The following is a 20,482-nucleotide window of genomic DNA, read 5'->3' as shown; positions in this document are numbered from 1 at the left end:
GCTTCAGGCCTGAGCTCCTATTCAACTGTCTCAAAACGAATTGCGATGAGATGAGACAAGACATGACGACCAGAAATTGTATTTTTCTAACGTAAACTGGAGACTGATTACGATCATGGTCAGATGATATAGCACAATGCACATGTCCTCTCATAGTGTAAATAGGGAGCCTATTCAGTAAATATCATGGACACAATTAATTAAACCAATATCCACACAATAGCAATGTACATACAGGTCTTTGTAGCTGGTTATAAAAACTTCATCAGTTTGTGTGCTTGCTTATAACATATACTTTTACTGTGTTATGTCTCTATCTCTCAGATACTTTATCTGTTTGTGGTAGATCCTATCATCAGTATTCCACTATCAACCCCCCTCCAATCCTTCCCAATGAACTATGGATCTCATTGGTCCCTGTGGCTGCCCCCTCCCCTCTGGCTGTCTCTCTCTGATGATGCGGTGGTTCTATTGTCCCGTGGTTCTGACCTCAGCAGGTTTGTTTCTCTGTGTCTAATCCCCCTCCTCTGGGCGCCAGCGTATAAAAGGGCGGGGCATGCTCCGAGCCACACACACTCTGAGTGAGGCAGATCACACACACACACAGGTAAGAGCAGCAGACAACCATACATCATACACATGCTGGTAGCTGCATACACAGGTAAAGGGAGTAGGGGGGGAGACAGAACAGTGTTTCATTTTGAAATCAGTAATTACAAGTAGCTAGTTATAATAATACATGTTACATTGATATTACACATCACTATATTAAAACACGTAGACTGTGTCCCCAACCCCATCCTTTCCTCAAATATCCCTCTGTGTCCCCAACCCCATCCTTTCCTCAAATATCCCTCTGTTCTCATGATACCCTCCATCCATTCACTCCATGCTCATCCCTCTCTCTCCCTCCAGTCATCATGTCCAGTGATAAGTCCAAGGCTGCCTCCCAGACCGACGGGAAGGCTACCCAGAGCAAGAAGTCCGAGATGGGCATGATGTCCTACAAGGCAAGTAGCCCCCAACTGACAGGACTTCTCCTGGATCCAATCGAATGGAATTTCATTGGATCACTGATACAGTCAGACATCATCAGTGTTTATGTTGTACTCATCTGTCTGTCTCTCTCCTTCTCTGCTTCCCCCCCTCAGATGTTTGTGTTTGACCAGGAGAACTTCCAGGGTCGCATGGTTGAGATCAGCAACGAGTGCATGAACGTGTGTGAGATGGGCATGGACCGCGTCCGCTCCCTCCGCGTTGAGTGTGGACCGTAAGTCAACCACTCCAGTTGCTTTAACTATATGTTAGTTGCTAGTAATGTAATATTGTCCTGCTATCTCTGTAGCTTTGTGGGATAATGGTAGAAGTAGCAGTATATTTACATGTCTTTTAATCATAATTAGATATGTCAACGCGGCTGTACAATCATGTGACACTCTCTTTCTATTCTGTATAGCTTCGTGGGCTTCGAGCAGATGAACTTATGTGGTGAGCACTACATCCTAGAGAAGGGAGAGTACCCCCGTTGGGACTCTTGGAGCAACTGCCAGAAGAATGACTACCTGCTGTCCTTCAGGCCCGTCCGCATGGTGGGTACACTCCTCTCGCCTTCCACCATTCCTCTCTCTTTGTCATCTGTCAATTCTGTTCTCTAATTTTTCTCTCTGACTTTTCTCTCTCTCTCTCTTTGCTCTGTAACTCTCTCTCCATTTTTGTCTCTCTCCTTTAAATGTCTCTCCTTTGGAACACCTCCCTCATAATCACACACCTCTATCCTTTCCCCTCTCTCCCAGGACCCAGAGAAACACAAGATCTGCCTGTACGAGGTTGGAGAGTTCAAGGGTCGTAAGATGGAAATCATGGACGATGACGTTCCCTCTCTGTTCTCCTATGGCTTCACCGACAGGGTCGGCAGCATCATGGTCAGCTGCGGAACGTAAGTGTTGCCAATTCAACAATTCAGCGAAAGCAATCAGTTTAATCTCACAATTAAGAACACATAGAACTAGAAAGAAAAGACTGTAGGAGAACGGCTGTTATATCAGTGACCTACATAGTGACATCTCCACCCTCCACCCCCCCAGCTGGGTGGGCTACCAGTTCCCTGGATACCGTGGCTCCCAGTACCTGCTGGAGAAGGGCGACTTCAAACACTTCAACGAGTTCGGCGCACGCCACCCCCAGTTCCAGTCCGTGAGGCGTATCCGCGACATGCAGTGGCACCAGCAGGGATGCTACACCATGGCCAGCAAGTGAGGCTCAGGGAAGGAGAGAAAGAGAAAGAGCGGAAGAGAGGGAGAGGGGCGGAGGAAGAGAGAGAGAGGGGGAGAGATGTCTGAGGCCTTGCCGAACCCCTGGCTGAAGCCAACCATCTGAAACAGCAAGGGAGAGGGACCGCCTGGCTAGAGAACACCTGAAAATCAGACAACCCCTCCATCACTCTCTATCTCTACTCTTCTCTTTCTCTCCTGTGGTCCGACCTTGCCCCCCCCATCCCGCATTCCTTTCCATTGCAGCACCAAAGAGGGAACAATGATGATTCTCGTCTCAGGGTATGATGTACCATGGGAATAGGATATTTTATATCCTCCCCCCACTTCCTAATCCTGTGTATCGCACACCCTCTCTGCTGTACAGAATCCTGGCCAACTTTTCAATAAAATGGAAAATCTTGATTTCAAAACGTTGTCTTTTGTATTGTGACCGATGACTCTCATGACCAAGATGACACCGTGTGAATAAAAGTGCTAACAGGTCATAACATGAAAATCATATCAGTACAGATTCATCAATGTTGAGGTCAAAGGTCATCAAAATACACATATCGATAAGAGAATATGCAACAACAACAAAAAAACTTGAAAATATATATAAATGAGACGTTTTGAGATGAAGTCAGAGCTGAGCACTGCAGGTCATTTCCAACTCCTCACTCCTCTCCACTCCTGTGCATTAGGTGGTGCTAATAAATCAGCTGTCCACCAACGAAACAGTATAGGCATTTTAATGTCATAGATTTAGCCCGTGGAAACTTGTGGAATAGACACCGTCTGGAATGCGGTTTAAAACTCTGTTCCATCTGACTACGCAATCTACTGTCTCATCAGCCCAGCCAGGCTGTATAAAAATCATCAAGACATTATCTAACATTTTTTTTAGACTAACATTTAGTTTCCAACAGTGGAGATTTGTATAAACCTTGCTGTCTGTCTCTCTGACGTTTGAGAAATTGTTTCAATATTCAAATTCGATCTCCAGCTGTCCCATAGTAAAGAACGTGTTGGGAATTAGGACAAGACAGACAGGCAGGCAGCGTTTCTCAGCCAGTCGAAATCATGAATCACCTGGCATAATTTTTATGGATACAGTATATACAAAGAAATATTAATTGAAAAAAAGGTCAAATTAAACGAAGTGCAGCTAGTTTGCAGTCTTTCCAGCTTCAGTTTGACGTGATTGTGTTAGCTGTGTTGTTGGCTAGCTCCTCTGAACAACAGTGTCTTGACAAGTGAGCACATTTTATATGCCAGGCGAAATCGCGCCTCATTAGCTCATTGTTATGGATGTGTCCAAATAAATGTCACTAGAAAACAGCTTAAACAAACGCAAATGCAGCTACTGTTGTTATTCTGACTGCACTGTTTGACGTGACTGTAAGTTAGCCGTAGTTGGCTAACTAGCAAGCAACGGATAAGAACGCTGCCTGCCAGTATGGCAATAGAACATGTAGAACGAACGACTGTGTCGCGTCGATAGATACAGAACAAAAAGACTGAACGACTGGTCGTGTCTCTGGCAACTGAACCGATAGAATGAACAACCAGCCGGTTTGGGTAGCAACCCTAGATTTGTGTCGGGACTATGTCTTGTGAAAGGATGAAATAGTATGAATAAATTAATCAAAATAATGTCAATCATTATTTGAAAATGTTTGTAACCCGTTGTATAAAAGTGATAATGCCCATACATCCAGCCAATCATCCAAAGACAGAGGAGGAGAAAGCAGAGCTGAAGAAGTCTGGAGGAGTGCCACGTCCAAAGTATTCCACTCTCACTAAGCCTCAGGCTTCTTCTCAGCCCTCACAGGCTGCAGGCTCCAGGCTCCAAACCTGTGAGTAGGGAGGAGTTTGAGACAGAATCAGAGGTATAGGAGAACCAGGGCATTGAGGACTGGCTAGCCCCCATTGAGGACGACGAGGCCCTGGGTGAGTCCCAGCCTCGACAGGGCTTTGAGTCCGCCAGCCGCTCCCGTTCTGACATGCTGGGCTCAGACTCTGAGTCAGGTGACAAGGGGAGGGAAGAGGAGCCCACCTGGGTGCCTGCCGAACCCCAGACCCTCCAGGGCGACCCAGACGCCGACATCCTTGCTCTTCGAGGGTGTGGCACAGGAAAAAAAACATAATGTCGAGGTTAAAGAAGAAGAGATAGAGGTGGTGGTGGTGTCCTACTCCTTGTCTCTGGAACCCAAAAAGAAACCCAAAGACTGTGCCTGCCAGGAGTGCGGGAAGGCCTTCAATCCCAGCACGACCGGGAAAGGCACATTCGCACACATAGCAAGGAGAAGCCGTTCCCCTGCCCCTGCTGCGACAGACGCTTCAACGACAGGGGGAACATGCTTAAACACAATGCTGATCCACTACCTCTGGTTAGAATGCTGCACTGGGATCTCAGAGAGGGGGAATCTCAGCAGGTACAGGGCCCACATCCATGGCAGTATGCCCAAGTCCCAATGTGAGGACTGTGGGAAGACCTACATAGAAAAGGAGGTCTGGACTGCCACATCAGATCTGGAGCCTGCTCTGGCCCAGTAATTCTAGGGGCCTACAATTACGGCCAAGTTTCACCAGGCACTACCTCTAGCGATCAAACTATTGAAGATCAGTCATTTCTAATGGGGGGAGGAGACATTCAGCAACTTATCTGCCGGCCGGTGACTTGAGAGCTCGCTGGGAGAGTTTGGTGATTCCTTGTGGAAAGGTATTTCTTGCAGCATAAGGGGGTGGGAGGATTGAGAGATGGGAAGTTTCATGAATCGAGAGAACATAATGACATTGATCATGAAAAACAATGTATGTGAACAGAGAAAATTAGTTTAAAAAATCAATATGATAGATGAAGAGATTATATCCAGCCTATATTTTATTATACAGTACCCCGTATCAATCCTTTTTCATGCTTTTGAAAAATATTTTCAGGCATTTTATTTTCTCAAGACTTTATTTGATGACAACTGGACGTGAAGGACTGAATGTATGTTAATGTTTGTCCTCCCGAAGAGAGAGTTTTTGCCGTGAGTGCCTTTCTGAGTTGAGACAGAGAGAAATGCTTTATGAATGTGGGGATCTGTACTTCACTGTTAAAGTAAACAATCATGGGTCAAAATACTGTGTGGTTGTGTTCCATTCATCTTAAGGCCTGGATTCAATGCAAGGCACGTTATAACGGATAACGCTACTTTTAAGGGTAGCTTACCCTTGAGGCGACATGCACAGCGTTTGCTATACATGCACATTGTCGGCTGTCTAGTGTCATGGAAATTCAGAGAGACCTGGACAACCATCTTCAAACCATCATCTTTATTTAATATCGATTCATTATTGCAATAATGAGACTAGTTAACCCAACACTCTTGACTGTTGGGCCCAGCAGCCTAACCTTTACAGAAATGCAGAGTTCTTTATATAGCTGACACTAAGAATGCTTAGTCATGGCTGGTTCCACCCCTCCCATGCAGACCAAGGGGCAAGGGGGTTGTTGTCTTAACCCCACCCTGGCTTAGTTTCCCAGATGCCAGGATGATTTAGAGACAATGAAGGATTGTTCTAAACTCTTCCAGGCTATCTCTATCTCGGTTGCACTCACCACATATTGTCTATGGAGTTCAGTCTTCAATTAATTTATCAGCTCAAGCCATCTCTAGTGACCCATAAACCCAGATTAGCTGCAGGGAGTGGAGACCATAAAGACACAGCATTAGTAGAACAGAAATGTCTTACTATTAGTTAAATATTAATTGCTAACCATTATTATCAAATAAATCAGGTAAATACGTAATTGTTTTATCACATTGCTCCTGTCAGGACCCGGTGCGAGAAACAGTCACTAATAATCGTCAGAACCCAGAAGATGAGGCAGACACAGCAGTACTAGCGATAGTGGTTTAATAAAGAACAAAATCTCCAGGCAAAGAAACTAAAACCACAATGTCCAAAAATCAAGCCAAAAGGCACAAAAATGGAAATCCTCCAAAATACTAAAGAAACTCCACAAAGTGGTAAAAAACAGCAGGGAAAAACAAACCTCAAAAGACTACTCAAATAATACACAAAACTAAACCAGAGAACCTCTGGAAAATCCAACAAGAGAAAACACTGAATAAAACAAGGCTTGGGCTGGGGCTGGGTGCTAACTTACAAACACAGAGCAAGGAACTAAGGAACACACAGGGATTAAATACTAACAAGGGAATGACCTACAGGTGCAAACAATAATTGGAGCAAGAAAAACAAAAGGTACAAAAAAGGTGCAATGGGGACATCTAGTGACCAAAAACCCGAACAGTCTTGGCCAAAACCTGACAGAATCCCCCTCCTAGGAACGGCTCCTGACGTTCCTACCAGCCTTCTCAGGGTGGAGGGTCCTGAACTGACGAATGAGGTCAGGGTCCAGTATGTCCTTGGCAGGAACCCAGGAGCGCTCCTCGGGACCGTAGCCTTCCCAGTCCACCAGATACTGCCAGGACCGCTGCACCCGGCGGGAATCCAGTATCCGGTGGACGGTATAAGCCGACTGGCCACCGATGACACGGGGCGGAGGTCTGCCTGCCGGGATAAGGGGAGAAAAAACAACAGGTTTTAATAAAGAGATGTGAAATGTTGGATTGATCTTAAGGGATCTGGGTAAGTGCAGGCGAAAAGTAACGGGATTGACTCTCCTGGCAATCTTAAAGGGACCGATGAACCTCTGGGACAGCTTGCGAGACTCCACCCGTAGTGGTACATTTTTAGTTGAGAGCCATACTCTCTGGCCGGGGTACAGGGTAGGACCGGGACGGCGACGTCTGTTGGCTTGTCGTTGGTACTGCTGAGAGGAACGCAGAAGATTAAGACGTGCCTTCTTCCACGTAAGCCGACAGCGTCTGATGAACCTCGAGGCTGAAGGCACTCTGACTTCTGCCTCCTGGTCCGGGAACAATAGAGGCGCATAGCCAAACTGACACTCATGCGGGGATATACCAGTGGAGGAGGAGCACAAGGTGTTGTGCGCGTACTCGGCCCAAACAATGAATGATGACCATGTGGACGGGTTGTTGGAAACCATGCATCTGAGGGTGGTTTCCAGCTCCTGATTCATCCTCTCAGTTTGGCCATTGGACTCCGGATGGTACCCTGAAGATAAACTGGCCGTGGCCCCTATGAGTTGGCAGAAGGCCTTCCAAAACCTTGAGGCGAACTGGGGACCTCTGTCAGGAAACCATATCTTGCGGAATCCCAAAGACTCGGAACACATGGTTAATCACCAACTCAGCTGTTTCCTTGGCAGAAGGTAATTTGGTCAAGGGAACAAACCTGGCCGCCTTAGAAAACCTGTCGATGATGACTAGGATTGTAGTATTACCATGGGACGGAGGAAGGCCAGTAATAAAGTCCAACGAGATATGGGACCAGGGTCGGTGGGGAATAGATAAAGGGTGAAGGAGTCCTTGAGGGCGGAGGTGAGAAGATTTGCCCTGGCAGCACACGGAACAGGCCTTGACGAAAGTGGCAACGTCTTCTTTTATGGTGGGCCACCAGAACTTACGCTGGATGAACTCCAAGGTGCGACCTACGCCCGGGTGACAGGTGAGGCGAGAGGAGTGCCCCCACAGAAGGACTTGGGACCTTGCTGCCTTGGGAACAAACAACCGATTAGCAGGACCTCCTCCAGGGCCCGGTTCGATGGCTTGAGCTTGTTTCACGGTATCCTCCACTTGCCACGAGATCGGAGCCACGATCTTAGCGGCCGGAAGGACAGTCATGTCAGTATCTTCTCGAATGGCAGGAGAGTAGATTCGTGACAAGGCGTCCGGTTTGAGATTCTTCGACCCGGGTCTATAGGTGAGGATAAACTGAAATCGGCTGAAGAAAAGAGACCATCGAGCTTGTCTGGAGTTCAACCGCTTCGCCTGCTGGATATACTCCAGATTTTTGTGGTCCGTAAGCACTTGAAACGGTTGAGAAGCCCCCTCGAGCCAGTGTCTCCATTCCTTCAATGCCATCTTAACCGCTAGGAGTTCACGATCCCCCACATCGTAATTCCTCTCGGCCGGGGTAAGCCGGTGAGAGAAGAAGGCGCAAGGATGAAGCTTCTTGTCTTCACCCCTCTGAGACAGGACAGCTCCAACCCCAACCTCTGATGCGTCTACCTCCACCACAAAAGGTTCATCCGCCGTTGGTAGTGTCAGGATGGGAGCAGAGAGGATGCGCTGCTTGAGTCCTTGGAAGGCCGTCTCAGCTTCTCTTCCCCACAGAAACCTTGTGTTGCCACCCTTGGTTACAGCTGAGAGAGGGGCTGCCACCGAGCTGAAGTTCTTGATGAACTTGCGGTAAAAGTTGGTGAAGCCCAGGAAACGCTGAACTTCCTTAACGGACTTGGGGGTGGGCCAATCCGCTACCGCCCCTACCTTCTTGGGGTCCATCTGGACTCGACCGGGTTCCACTATAAATCCCAGGAATTGTACTCGAGAGGAATGGAATTCACACTTTTCCGGCTTAACGTACAAATGGCTGTCTAGGAGGCGTTTGAGCACTTGTCTGACATGCTTAATGTGTTCTTGAAGGGAGCTCGAAAAGATGAGGATGTCATCCAAGTAAACAAACACAAAGATGTTAAGCATATCCCTAAGCACATCGTTTATGAGCGCTTGGAACACAGCCGGAGCGTTGGTCAGGCCGAAGGGCATCACCGAGTATTCGTAGTGACCAGTAGGCGTGTTGAAAGCGGTCTTCCACTCGTCCCCGGGTTTGATCCGCACAAGATGGTATGCGTTCCGCAGGTCAAGCTTAGTGAAGACAACTGCTTCCTGGAGCAGCTCAAAGGCTGTGGCCATAAGGGGTAGCGGGTAGCGGTTACGGACGGTTATGGCATTGAGTCCCCGGTAGTCGATGCAAGGTCGTAATCCACCGTCTTTCTTGGCCACAAAGAAAAACCCTGCTCCCGCCGGCGAGGTAGATGGACGCATGAGGCCTGCTGCCAGAGCGTCCTTGATGTAGGTATCCATAGCAGCTCGTTCGGGAGGAGAAAGGGAAAAGATCCGACCCCTGGGAGGACAGGTCCCCGGCAACAGGTCGATGGTGCAATCGTAAGATCTATGGGGTGGTAGTTTGGTGGCCCTCTGTTTGCTAAATACCAGTTTGAGGTCATGGTAACACTCGGGAACTCGGGACAGGTCGATGGATTCTAGAGACTCGGAAGGGGAACTCTGGGAACTCGGGAAGATACAAGTGGCTTGACACGTAGGACCCCACTGCTTGATAGTGCCCACAGACCAGTCGATGTGAGGGTTATGGCTGTGAAGCCAGGGATAACCAAGGACGAGAGGGAACTCGGAACAGGAGATCAGATGAAAGTTCATCACTTCCTGGTGTTGGGAAACTGAAAGTCAAAGGTAGAGTAGCTGGCACAGCAGGGACTTTGGGCATCCCAAACAGCAGTAGCCCAGGCTAGGGCTTTTTCCGACAGCAGGGTGATGATATATGCTATCTTGGACCGGTCGGTGGGAAACGACGATGGTTGCAGCTCAAAGGAGAGAGAACATTGGGTGAAAAACCCCTTACAAACACTCGGATCCCCTGAGAACCGTTGGGGAGGCGGTAGACGAGGTTCAGCCAGGGGGTTAACTGCCAGGGGTACTTGAATCTGATGAACTGGAGCAGAAGCGGTTGCCGGGGAAAGTCGATCCGAAATCTGCTTTATGGAAGTCAGCATCTCTGACAGAAGTTGAGAATGTCTAGCCATTAAGGCCTCTTGCTGAACCAGAGCAGCTTCGTGGCGTTGGACAGTCCCCTCGTGGTGGGACAGCATGGAAAAAAGATCCTGGGTACTGGCTGCCTCTGGGTTCATTATAATGGCTCTGTGTTTCTGTCAGGACCCGGTGCGAGAAACAGTCACTAATAATCGTCAGAACCCAGAAGATGAGGCAGACACAGCAGTACTAGCGATAGTGGTTTAATAAAGAACAAAATCTCCAGGCAAAGAAACTAAAACCACAATGTCCAAAAATCAAGCCAAAAGGCACAAAAATGGAAATCCTCCAAAATACTAAAGAAACTCCACAAAGTGGTAAAAAACAGCAGGGAAAAACAAACCTCAAAAGACTACTCAAATAATACACAAAACTAAACCAGAGAACCTCTGGAAAATCCAACAAGAGAAAACACTGAATAAAACAAGGCTTGGGCTGGGGCTGGGTGCTAACTTACAAACACAGAGCAAGGAACTAAGGAACACACAGGGATTAAATACTAACAAGGGAATGACCTACAGGTGCAAACAATAATTGGAGCAAGAAAAACAAAAGGTACAAAAAAGGTGCAATGGGGACATCTAGTGACCAAAAACCCGAACAGTCTTGGCCAAAACCTGACAGCTCCATTACAAGGTTTAAAAAGACATTATGTTATCGCTAAGAATTTCTCAGCAATCTAAGTCAGAGTATATTTTTCATCAGTAGAAACAAATCATCATGTTGATACTGAGCATACTGCCATTGGTCAGCATGGTAGAAACTAAAATTAGCATATCTTGTTGGACAAATCCAGGTAGTGACTCCCGGTTTAAGTAAAATGTATTCAGTTTAGTGCCTAATGAACATAAAACAGGACAAGCATCATAATCCCATTATCTATAAGGCAACGTCTATGGCTATGTGCCATTAGCACAAACCTGCAATAGTTCCTGAGTTTTTATCATTATCATCAAAATGTAATTTGCTAATGGATATAATAAAATAGATTAGGATAATTTTCACTCTCCGGATCATCATCACCCTCTCCATTCACCAAGGCATGCTGAGAATAGTATCAATCTCTTTGGCATACAACTTCTTTACACATGTCACAATCAGCATAAATCAAAACAATCAACCCATAATACATTAATTGCTCCACTCGTATGGTTATTAACATACTAAAAACTTACTCAAATTAATTACTCAGTTTTAAAAATCATTCAGTTTCCAAATCATAATTAAAACTCAATTTAGAATGACATTGCTCAATGATTCACATTGGTTCTATCACTCAAAGTTAAAACACTCAACTTAACACACATCAACACTGGCAGAATGTACATTTATATTAACATACAATATATTCATCCTATAATTGTAGTATTAACTTTATCATCACAATTATAATTACAGTGTCTCAATGCATTCTTAGCCTAAATTACTATACATTTAGCAGTGTGTAGACCTCCTCAATCAACCTGATACCACAAAATAAACTATTTCAGACAAGTCTAAATCAATTACGGCACAGTTGACAAACCCACACCCCCCCCCCCTTTCCCTGGACGTAATCTTCTGCCATGTCTTCATTTTCTTCTTCAGATAGTTTCACAGTTCCATGATAATGTCTGTGGTGGAATATTCTAATCAAGTGAGAGAGACTTTGTCATTTCTTCAAACAATCATCTTTATTCAATATTGATTCATTATTGCAATAATTAGGCTGGTCGACCCAACACCCCTGAGTGTTGGACCAAGAGTCTAACCTTTACAGACAATGTTGTTTCTTATATAGCTGACACTAAGAATGCTTAGTCATGGCTGGTTCAACCCCTCCCATGCAGATTGGGGGCACCATAAGCCACTTTGGGTTTATCCTGTCATAATCTGCATCCGGTGCCGTTTCCCAGATGCAAGGATGATTATACACAATAAGGATTATGTCCTACTCCCCCGGGCTCTCTTTATCTCAAGACAGACACATCACATCATATCTATGAATGCAGGCTCAGTCAGGCCGGAGACATATGTCTCACATGCACCACTAATCATAGAATGGAATGTGGCTGTTGGTTTTATTCCCTAGCCATCATTTAATCAGTTGCCAGCCCAAGCTTCAAAAGACTCCTCTCAGTTCACTCAGAAAGAAAGAGAGTTCTAAGAACCCCACTCTATTGCATAATCTTGTAATGTTGCTACCATATGTTCCAATTTCAATGTCTAAGGAATAATCAGATTTTCACAAACAGACTAATGTCTCACTAGAGCCCCACCACAAACTCCTATTATGTCTTGTCCGTTTGCCAACCAGTATACCAGCAACATAAGATAAGTTTTGGAACGGATCTCTCTTCATGCTCACTCCACGTGGTACAGGTTGCTGGCTCGGACTCAGGTCTCTCGGTAGAGGTGGTGCAGGACAGGGCCGTATTGAACACCTTTGTCGCTCTTCTTCGGCCGGTTAGAGGGGGTTTTGAGGTCCACACTGTTTGGTCAAATTGTCCCTTCCGTGCATCTAGATACTCTACCATCTTCGCCATAATCTCGAAAAAGGACAGATCAGAACAACAGTATAGTTCAGTTCATTTCTGATTCAGGAAATCCAGACAAGCAATTCAAGAAATCCAAACAAATGATTTACTGTATGACAAATGATTACTACTACCAATATTCTCAATGCAAATCTCTAAAACAAATGTCAAAGAGAATAACACATTCCGTTGAAACAATTTTCCAACTTGGTTTATACTCCCTTATCATACTGTCAACCTCATCGCAGAGTAACAGGGTCAGGAAGTTAGACCTCTAACCCATCGGGAGAAATCCCAACAATCCAGCAGACCCAATCTGGTGAGATTTGTATAGAAACCAAACAACCAACAATACACCATTCAATACACTTCTACATATCACTCAAGGTGTGTAAACGTCAATCCAAAAGCCTCAGAGGACTGGTAATTCCCCCATTTTGACACGACTCACCACCTGAGTAATGTGTAAAAAACACTGTGAATCAAATTAGAATTACTACCCTTAATAACGCCATTAAAAAAATTACTTCCTTAGTAAAAATAGACTAGAGACAGGTCTATCCTTCTCGTGGACCGAATCACACATATGACTATTAATTATAAACTTCTCTGTAATTATGAGTATTACAAATTACCTTAAAATCAGTATTAAATATCACCTTTAAATCATCATCCAATTACCACACAGCTTTCTAGTGAGGGCGATCAAACCACACCAGAAAGTCAGGACAAGGTCATTCAAACCTTTGAAATAAGTGTTTCTATCACGACTTAAGGCGAGACCCAAATGCAGACACAGGAGGCAGATGGTTTGAGCTCTGGTATTTATTATAATCCAAGGGATAGACAAAAGGCAGGTCGGGGACAGGCAAGCATTCATAGCCAGGGCAGAGTCCAAAACGGTACAGAGCGGCAGGCAGGCTTGAGGTCAGGGCAGGCAGAGTGGTCAGGCAGACGGGCTCAGAGTCAGGACAGGCAAGGGTCAAAACCAGGAGGACGAGAAAAAGAGAGACTGGGGAAAACAGGAGCTGAGAGGAAAACGCTGGTTGACTTGGCAAACAAGACGAACTGGCACAGACAGACAGAAAACCCAGGTATAAATACCCAGGGGATAAGTGGGGAAGATGGGCAACACCTGGAGGGGGGTGGAGACAAGCACAAGGACAGGTGAAACAGATCAGGGTGTGACAGTTTCTTTCTCTATTTGACTAAGTATTTAAAAACAGTGAAACATTTCATACATTCCATATCCAAAGGTTACAGTAAGCTTCTTCAGTACATTTCTTATCAAAATAATTCACGTGTTCAATTAAAACTCAGAAAAGAAAAACGTCAGAAAATTCCATGTGTGTGCTCCTTTAAAATATATATCCTCAAACTTGTGAAAAACCCAATAAAAGCTCATTAAAAAGACCACTCATAATAAATCAGACATAGCATTAAAAACACTAACAAATCTTCATAATGTACGGTAAAAACAAACTACATTTTCCAGGCCCTATTTAAGGTTTCCCTTAACACACATACTGTAGTGGACTTCCATCAGTCCTGGAAGAAAGAATCCTACTCAAACACATCAGAACAGAATTGACTGTAAGGCAAACTGTTTTTCAAGGGAAGTGGGGGACAACTATCAGCCCTCAACAAACTGTTACGATCAGTAGGTTTCCTGTAAAGATCAGTGTATAGAACATTATCTTCACACAAGATGAGAAGATCAAGGAAACTGATTTGACGTGTGTCAAATTGCATAGTAAATCTCAGATATTCAGAACAGGAGTTAAGAAAAGCATGGAACGCCTGGAGCTGTTTTTCATCACTCCTCCATAGAACAAAAATATCATCAAAATACTGTTTCCGAATTATAATGTAGGTAAGAAAACATTGTTGAGAGGATTGAAAATGGACTGTTTCTCCATGTAACCCACATACAAATGAGCATATTTAGGAGCCATGGGGGATCCCATAGCAGTACCCTTCGTCTGAATAAAGAAATCATTTAGAAACATGAAGTAGTGCCCCTTCTAAGGATGCAATAGTCCCTCTTCCAGTACACAACACACTGACGTCACGCACATAAACTCAACAAAAAATGAAACATCCCTTTTTCAGGACCCTGTCTTTCAAAGATAATTCGTAAAAATCCAAATAACTTCACATATCTTCATTGTAAAGGGTTTAAACACTGTTCCCCATGCTTGTTCAATGAACCATAAACAATTAATGAACATGCACCTATGGAACGGTCGTTAAGACACTAACAGCTTACAGGCGGTAGGCAATTAAGGTCACAGTTATGAAAACTTTAGGGACTCTGAAAAACACCAAAAGAAAGATGCCCAGGGTCCCTGCTCATCTGCGTGAACATGCCTTAGGCATGCTGCAAGGAGGCATGAGGACTGCAGATGTGGCCAGGGCAATAAATTGCAATGTCCGTGCTGTGAGACGCCTAAGACAGCGCTACAGGGAGACAGGACGGACAGCTGATCGTCCTCGCAGTGGCAGAACACGTGTAACAACACCTGCACAGGATCAGTACATCTGAACATCACACCTGCGGGACAGGTACAGGAGTGCAACAACAACTGCCCGAGTTACACCAGGAACGCACAATCCCTCCATCAGTGCTCAGACTGTCCGCAATAGGCTAAGAGAGGCTGGACTGAGGGCTTGTAGGCCTGTTGTAAGGCAGGTCCTCACCAGACATCACTGGCAACAACGTCGCCTATGGGCACAAACCCATTGCTGCTGGACCAGACAGGACTGGCAAAAAGTGCTCTTCACTGACGAGTCACGGTTTTGTCTCACCAGGGGTGATGGTCGGATTCACGTTTATCGTCGAAGGAATGAGCATTACACCGAGGCCTGCCTGTACTCTGGAGCGGGATCAATTTGGAGGTGGAGGGTCCGTCATGGTCTGGGGCGGTGTGTCACAGCATCATCGGACTGAGCTTGTTGTCATTGCAGGCAATCTCAACGCTGTGCATTACAGGGAAGACATCCTCCTCCTTCCTGCAGGCTCATCCTGACATGACCCTCCAGCATGGCAATGCCATCAGCCACACTGCTCGTTCTCTGTGTGATTTCCTGCAAGACAGGAATGTCAGTGTTCTGCCATGGCCAGTGAAGAGCCCGGATCTCAATCCCATTGAGCACATCTGGGACCTGTTGGATCGGAGGGTGAGGGCTAAGGCCATTCCCCCCAGAAATGTCTGGGAACTTGCAGGTGCCTTGGTGGAAGAGTGGGGTAACATCTCACAGCAAGAACTGGCACATCTGGTGCAGTCCATAAGGAGGAGATGCACTGCAGTACTTAATGCAGCTGGTGGCCACACCAGATACTGACTGTTACTTTTGATTTTGACCCCCCATTTGTTCAGGGACACATTATTCAATTTCTGTTAGTCACATGTCTATGGAACTTGTTCAGTTTATGTCTCAGTTGTTGAATCTTGTTATGTTCATACAAATATTTACACATGTTAAGTTTGCTGAAAATAAATGCAGTTGACAGTGAGAGGACATTTCTTTTTTTGCTGAGTTTATTTCTGCCAATGTTGTAATGCATGCACTAGAAGGTAGTTCATTAGGGTCACGTTGCAGAAGAAAACTTTCATAGCTTCAATACCGCCCTCGTGTGGAAGATTTGTGTATAACGACTCAACATCAAAAGTAACTAACAAAGTATTATAAGGGAGAGGATCAAGAGATTCAGTAATAGAGATCATACTGCTGGTGTCCTTTACAACCGTCGGGTGCGGCATCTCGTTGGTGCGCGTGCCCGCGGCCGTCTCGGTCCTTCCGTCCGCTCACTCCCTCGTTGGATAAAAAACTGCGACTGGAAGCGGATGAGGAGCTGGTTGTAGAGCGTTGGTCAGACTGGGGTGGATAGAGGTAAGCGGCTTCCCTCCTGCGTCTGTCATGGAGAGGAGGAGCAGGACCTCTTTTGTCAGAGTTTCTCCAGAAGTAGACTTTGTCCTCGGTCTTGTCACCCTCCCTAGGAGGGGGTGACCTCGACAATTTATTGTTAAAACGAGAGGCTGCCTGGATCTTTAATTTAAAGACCCTTGCTCCCTTCGGTCTCAACGTAGACTTTGATCTGAAGCCATTCTTGTGATTATTGTGATTTTGCTATTGTAAATGTTTGTAGGCCTATGTAGCCAAATTGTATCTATGATCATATGCTATCCATTCATGTTTTTGGTATGTTATTTTTTATATCTGAGAATTAACCAATGATATCAGGCCACACCCGGCCATGATTACAGACACCTGTGTGTGTCCTTTGACACCATATAAATTAGTCACCCCACAGTGTTTGTCATTATACCCTGATGAAGACAGCTTGTCTGTTGAAACGTTATATATTAGGTTATTTCAATTATTGCATCTGAGCTCCTAGAGTGTGCGGCTCTCCTTTACGAGTTATATTCCGCTAGCCAGAACCTCGCCTAAATAGGTGTGCGTTTCTTTCGCCTCTAATCTTATCAATTTAACCTGTTGCATTAATTTAGTGAAAATATAAACCTCGTTGTAACATATCTAGGACCTCAATATTCAATATTAAAACATTCACTTTAAATACTTGACACTGTTCCACGTAATGGAAACAGATGATCGTTTTAAATGACCTTCCTGCTCCAATTTACTGGTGTTACCTAAACTACAAAACCGAGAAACAATAATCAGAAACTGTCAAAGAAAGTTTCTCATATCTCTACTTCAAATGTCCCACTGCCTGCCTTCAACCGCAGCTAATCTATTTTACAATCTCAAAACTCAATCCCTCTACTCATCATTTAACCTTGTATTGAAACTTAAGCTTTTCAAATTACTAAAATATTGCATCATTAGAGTGCTATCAAAAAACCCACTAATAACATATTACCATTCTCATACTTTCAACACTCATTAAGTTTACATCAACCCTCCTTATTAATGTCTTCTTTACTGTCACCCATCGTAAGGTTTAGAAAAGAAAAGAAATCAAACATGATTATTCTCTCCTTACTAGAAGGCGCTGTTTTCATTGTAGTCTTCTACCCTAACAATATTACTCTAAATTTAAAATGTTTTTTTTGTTGTTGTTTACATTTTACCTTTTAAGTCAGTTAAGAACAAATTCTTATTTACAATGACGGCCTACACCGGACGACGCTGGGCCAATTGGGCGCCGCCCTATCGGACTCCCAATCATGTGATACAGCTTGGATTCGAACCAGGGACTATAGTGACGCCTCTTGCACTGAGATGCAGTGCCTTAGACCTCTGCTGGATATTCCCTTTCTGCTTCACACTTATTAAACGTCTATTATCATAAGATGTAATGTATTGCGCCAAATGTATAAAATACACTAGCCAATTCTGAAGGAAAAAACACATTCCGTTGGGAACAGTACTACAGCCTCCTACTGCCCACAACTTCGATCCATTGCTGTTGTAGCCTAGGTTTATCATGCAACAAATAATACCCATGTTTAGTTATCAATTATGATCATAGCCACAGCTCTATCGATATTGCCAATCGGCTATTATTAGAATTAATTAGATTTAGGTAAATGTCTCTTCTGATCAGGCTACAGGTAATAAAACAAACGCAATTCTTTGTCAAGCATATATTCAGTTCAGTGATTCAAATACGACTCCATTCTCAGTAGATTATTCCAGCACACCATTTTAGGCCACACAAAAACGTACTACCTCGAAAACGCCTCGCTATTTATGTTAAATAAATTAGCCTTTCGATTTGAACTAAGCAAGCTATTAAAACGTTCAGTTTACATCTTAAGACAAACACTAGCTGCTATATCTATCTGAGAAAAACATGGCAATAGTTGGAAATGACAATCAGAAACTCAGATTTCAGTCAGTAACATAGACCCAATGCTTTTGAAATGACAAATATATCCCCCAAATGATCCAATTATAATGGTTTGTGGTCTTAACATCTGGCAAATAATAACAACACAATTACCAGATCGTCAAAGTGTTCCACTAGTTGAATAGACATGCATTGATTTGGAAACAGATCTGGTTAGGTCAATAAAAACGGATGATCATTTCTCTTGCGACATAACGCAATTCCTTCATTACATCACATCTGCTCTGTAATGATTATTATCTTGATGACAAACCCTAGGTTACGTCGAAATTCCACCTTAATTCGCTCTAACTTCATGGAAAAAAGGATTTATTCAATAAATATAGCAATTCATCTCTTACTGCAAAAAAATACACTTTCAGGCCATATGGGCAGTTTTCTCTAAATGTATTACCCGTCCGGGATAAATCCGTTTAGACAGTCATATAATGCTTTAACCTTATCTCTAACAAATGATCCATAAAGAGTCCACTCTGAACCTACCAGAATACTTTGTACACCTGTTACATATTATTATCACTATCAAATTTCTAATAAACTATTATAAACATACAATTTCTCATTTTTTTCTCATATCTTCACAGAAACCATGTATAATGTAGGAACTCTTAGGTACACCCATTCATTAACCACTCCATGTGCGTTTCCAACGACTCTCCATCCCTACAAAGCAGCTCTATATATGGAAACTTATTATTCAAATTGAAATCAGCCTATTATACACATTTCTATATCTTACTATCCAAACTTCAGATGAACACTTATTTCACACACTCACACATCACATTCACAAGACACACGGGGAAATGAGTGTCACGCCCTGGATATAGAGGTTTTTTATTCTCTATTTCGGTTAGGCCAGGGTGTGACTAGGGTGGGCAGTCTATGTTCTTTTTTCTATGTTGTTGGTTTTCTATGTGTTTGGCCTGGTGTGGTTCCCAATCAGAGGCAGCTGTCTATCGTTGTCCCTGATTGGGAGCCATACTTAGGTAGCCTGTTTTCCCATTTTGAGTTGTGGGTGATGTAGCCTGTTTTTAGATTTCAAACCCTGTCTAAATGAACAGGGAAACCCATACCCTTATCAAAATATTGCCCAATTAGTGGTCCCACAACGGGGGGCTGTATCCACACTGGGATATCGCCTACTGCATTTACTATGGTATAGATTCTCTTATGTCTATCCAAATGTACAAAACTCCCTACAGAGTACCCATGTCTCCTATCTAACTATGTAACACGGTCCCAAAAATCACATCTTATCTTGTATTTTCTAAGTACCAGGAATATCAAAACACTCACAATAACACCTAACAATAGTAACTCAGGGCATGTCTGTTAAAACACAAAAAAAACATAACTAATATAACACTATAATTACAGGCGCAGGTCCCTCATCTAATAGAACTTCTCCAGGACTAGTGCCCCCGCAGGTTACCAGTCCTACTGTGATCAATTCAGTACTAAGGGCTGGAATTTTGGTTACCCGCAACTGGCTAATTAACAATCATGCCCAAAGGATACCTCACTTAAGAACATTCTTATTAACTCAACTCAGTCCTGCTAGTTACCTCAGCTGTGGCCCTCTTAAGGAAGAACTCACTCTGAGCGTACTTATTTATTTGTATTTTTTGTGTCAGTTATTGATAGATTGTCCAAGCCTCCCTCTCTCAGTACTCTGTCCGAGATCTGGCATCCACCCGTGACCGCTACCTCTCAGATCATAGGCAGGTCGAGATGCTCAATAATGAGTGTGGTTTTCCCTGAGATCCCAATTTCTGATCCCCTGTTCACAGTTTACCCAGATCTTCAGGAGCGGTCAACAGGTGAAGTTGCAGATCACCTCCTCGTTGCCAAAAATGTAGTGGAAATTCATACTGAGAGAGACCTGGACAACCATCTTCAAACCATCATCTTTATTTAATATCGATTCATTATTGCAATAATGAGACTAGTTAACCCAACACTCTTGACTGTTGGGCTATGGGAGCCTAACCTTTACAGAAATGCAGAGTTCTTTATATAGCTGACACTAAGAATGCTTAGTGATGGCTGGTTCCACTCCTCCCATGCAGACCAAGGGGC

At 44.2% G+C, this 20,482-nt stretch overlaps 1 protein-coding gene and 1 pseudogene across 2 annotated transcripts; both read left to right on the top strand.

The window, feature by feature from the left end:
• The first annotated feature begins 511 nt into the window (after positions 1-511).
• LOC139581199 (beta-crystallin B1-like) lies at positions 512-2,683 on the top strand. 2 transcript variants are annotated; one of them, XM_071410707.1, is made up of 6 exons: positions 512-607; positions 916-1,010; positions 1,152-1,270; positions 1,457-1,589; positions 1,794-1,936; positions 2,085-2,683. In XM_071410707.1, the coding sequence occupies exons 2-6, from the start codon at positions 921-923 to the stop codon at positions 2,254-2,256; spliced, it is 657 nt and encodes a 218-aa protein (XP_071266808.1). In that variant the 5' UTR covers positions 512-607; positions 916-920; the 3' UTR covers positions 2,257-2,683. The 2 variants fall into 2 exon arrangements, with proteins under 2 accessions (XP_071266808.1, XP_071266807.1); XM_071410706.1 differs by lacking the exon at positions 512-607 and adding an exon at positions 625-661.
• A 1,274-nt stretch (positions 2,684-3,957) lies between these two features.
• Positions 3,958-20,262, top strand: LOC139581887 (zinc finger protein 2-like; annotated as a pseudogene).
• Positions 20,263-20,482: the final 220 nt, after the last annotated feature.

The sequence above is a fragment of the Salvelinus alpinus genome, chromosome 7 (assembly GCF_045679555.1).
Source record: "Salvelinus alpinus chromosome 7, SLU_Salpinus.1, whole genome shotgun sequence".
In the NCBI taxonomy this organism is placed as follows: domain Eukaryota; kingdom Metazoa; phylum Chordata; class Actinopteri; order Salmoniformes; family Salmonidae; genus Salvelinus; species Salvelinus alpinus.
The sequence above is the reverse complement of the archived record's forward strand: the minus strand, read 5'-3'. Positions and strand labels throughout refer to the sequence as shown.

What these genes read in the sequence shown, in the direction of transcription:
- LOC139581199 (XM_071410706.1), top strand. Translation starts at nt 640, where the DNA reads ATGCTGGTAGCTGCATACACAG. An exon ending in TGGGCATGATGTCCTACAAG is followed by an intron (nt 1,011 to 1,151) that starts GCAAGTAGCCCC and finishes TCCCCCCCTCAG; the next exon opens with ATGTTTGTGTTTGACCAGGA. An exon ending in ATCATGGTCAGCTGCGGAAC is followed by an intron (nt 1,937 to 2,084) that starts GTAAGTGTTGCC and finishes CCACCCCCCCAG; the next exon opens with CTGGGTGGGCTACCAGTTCC.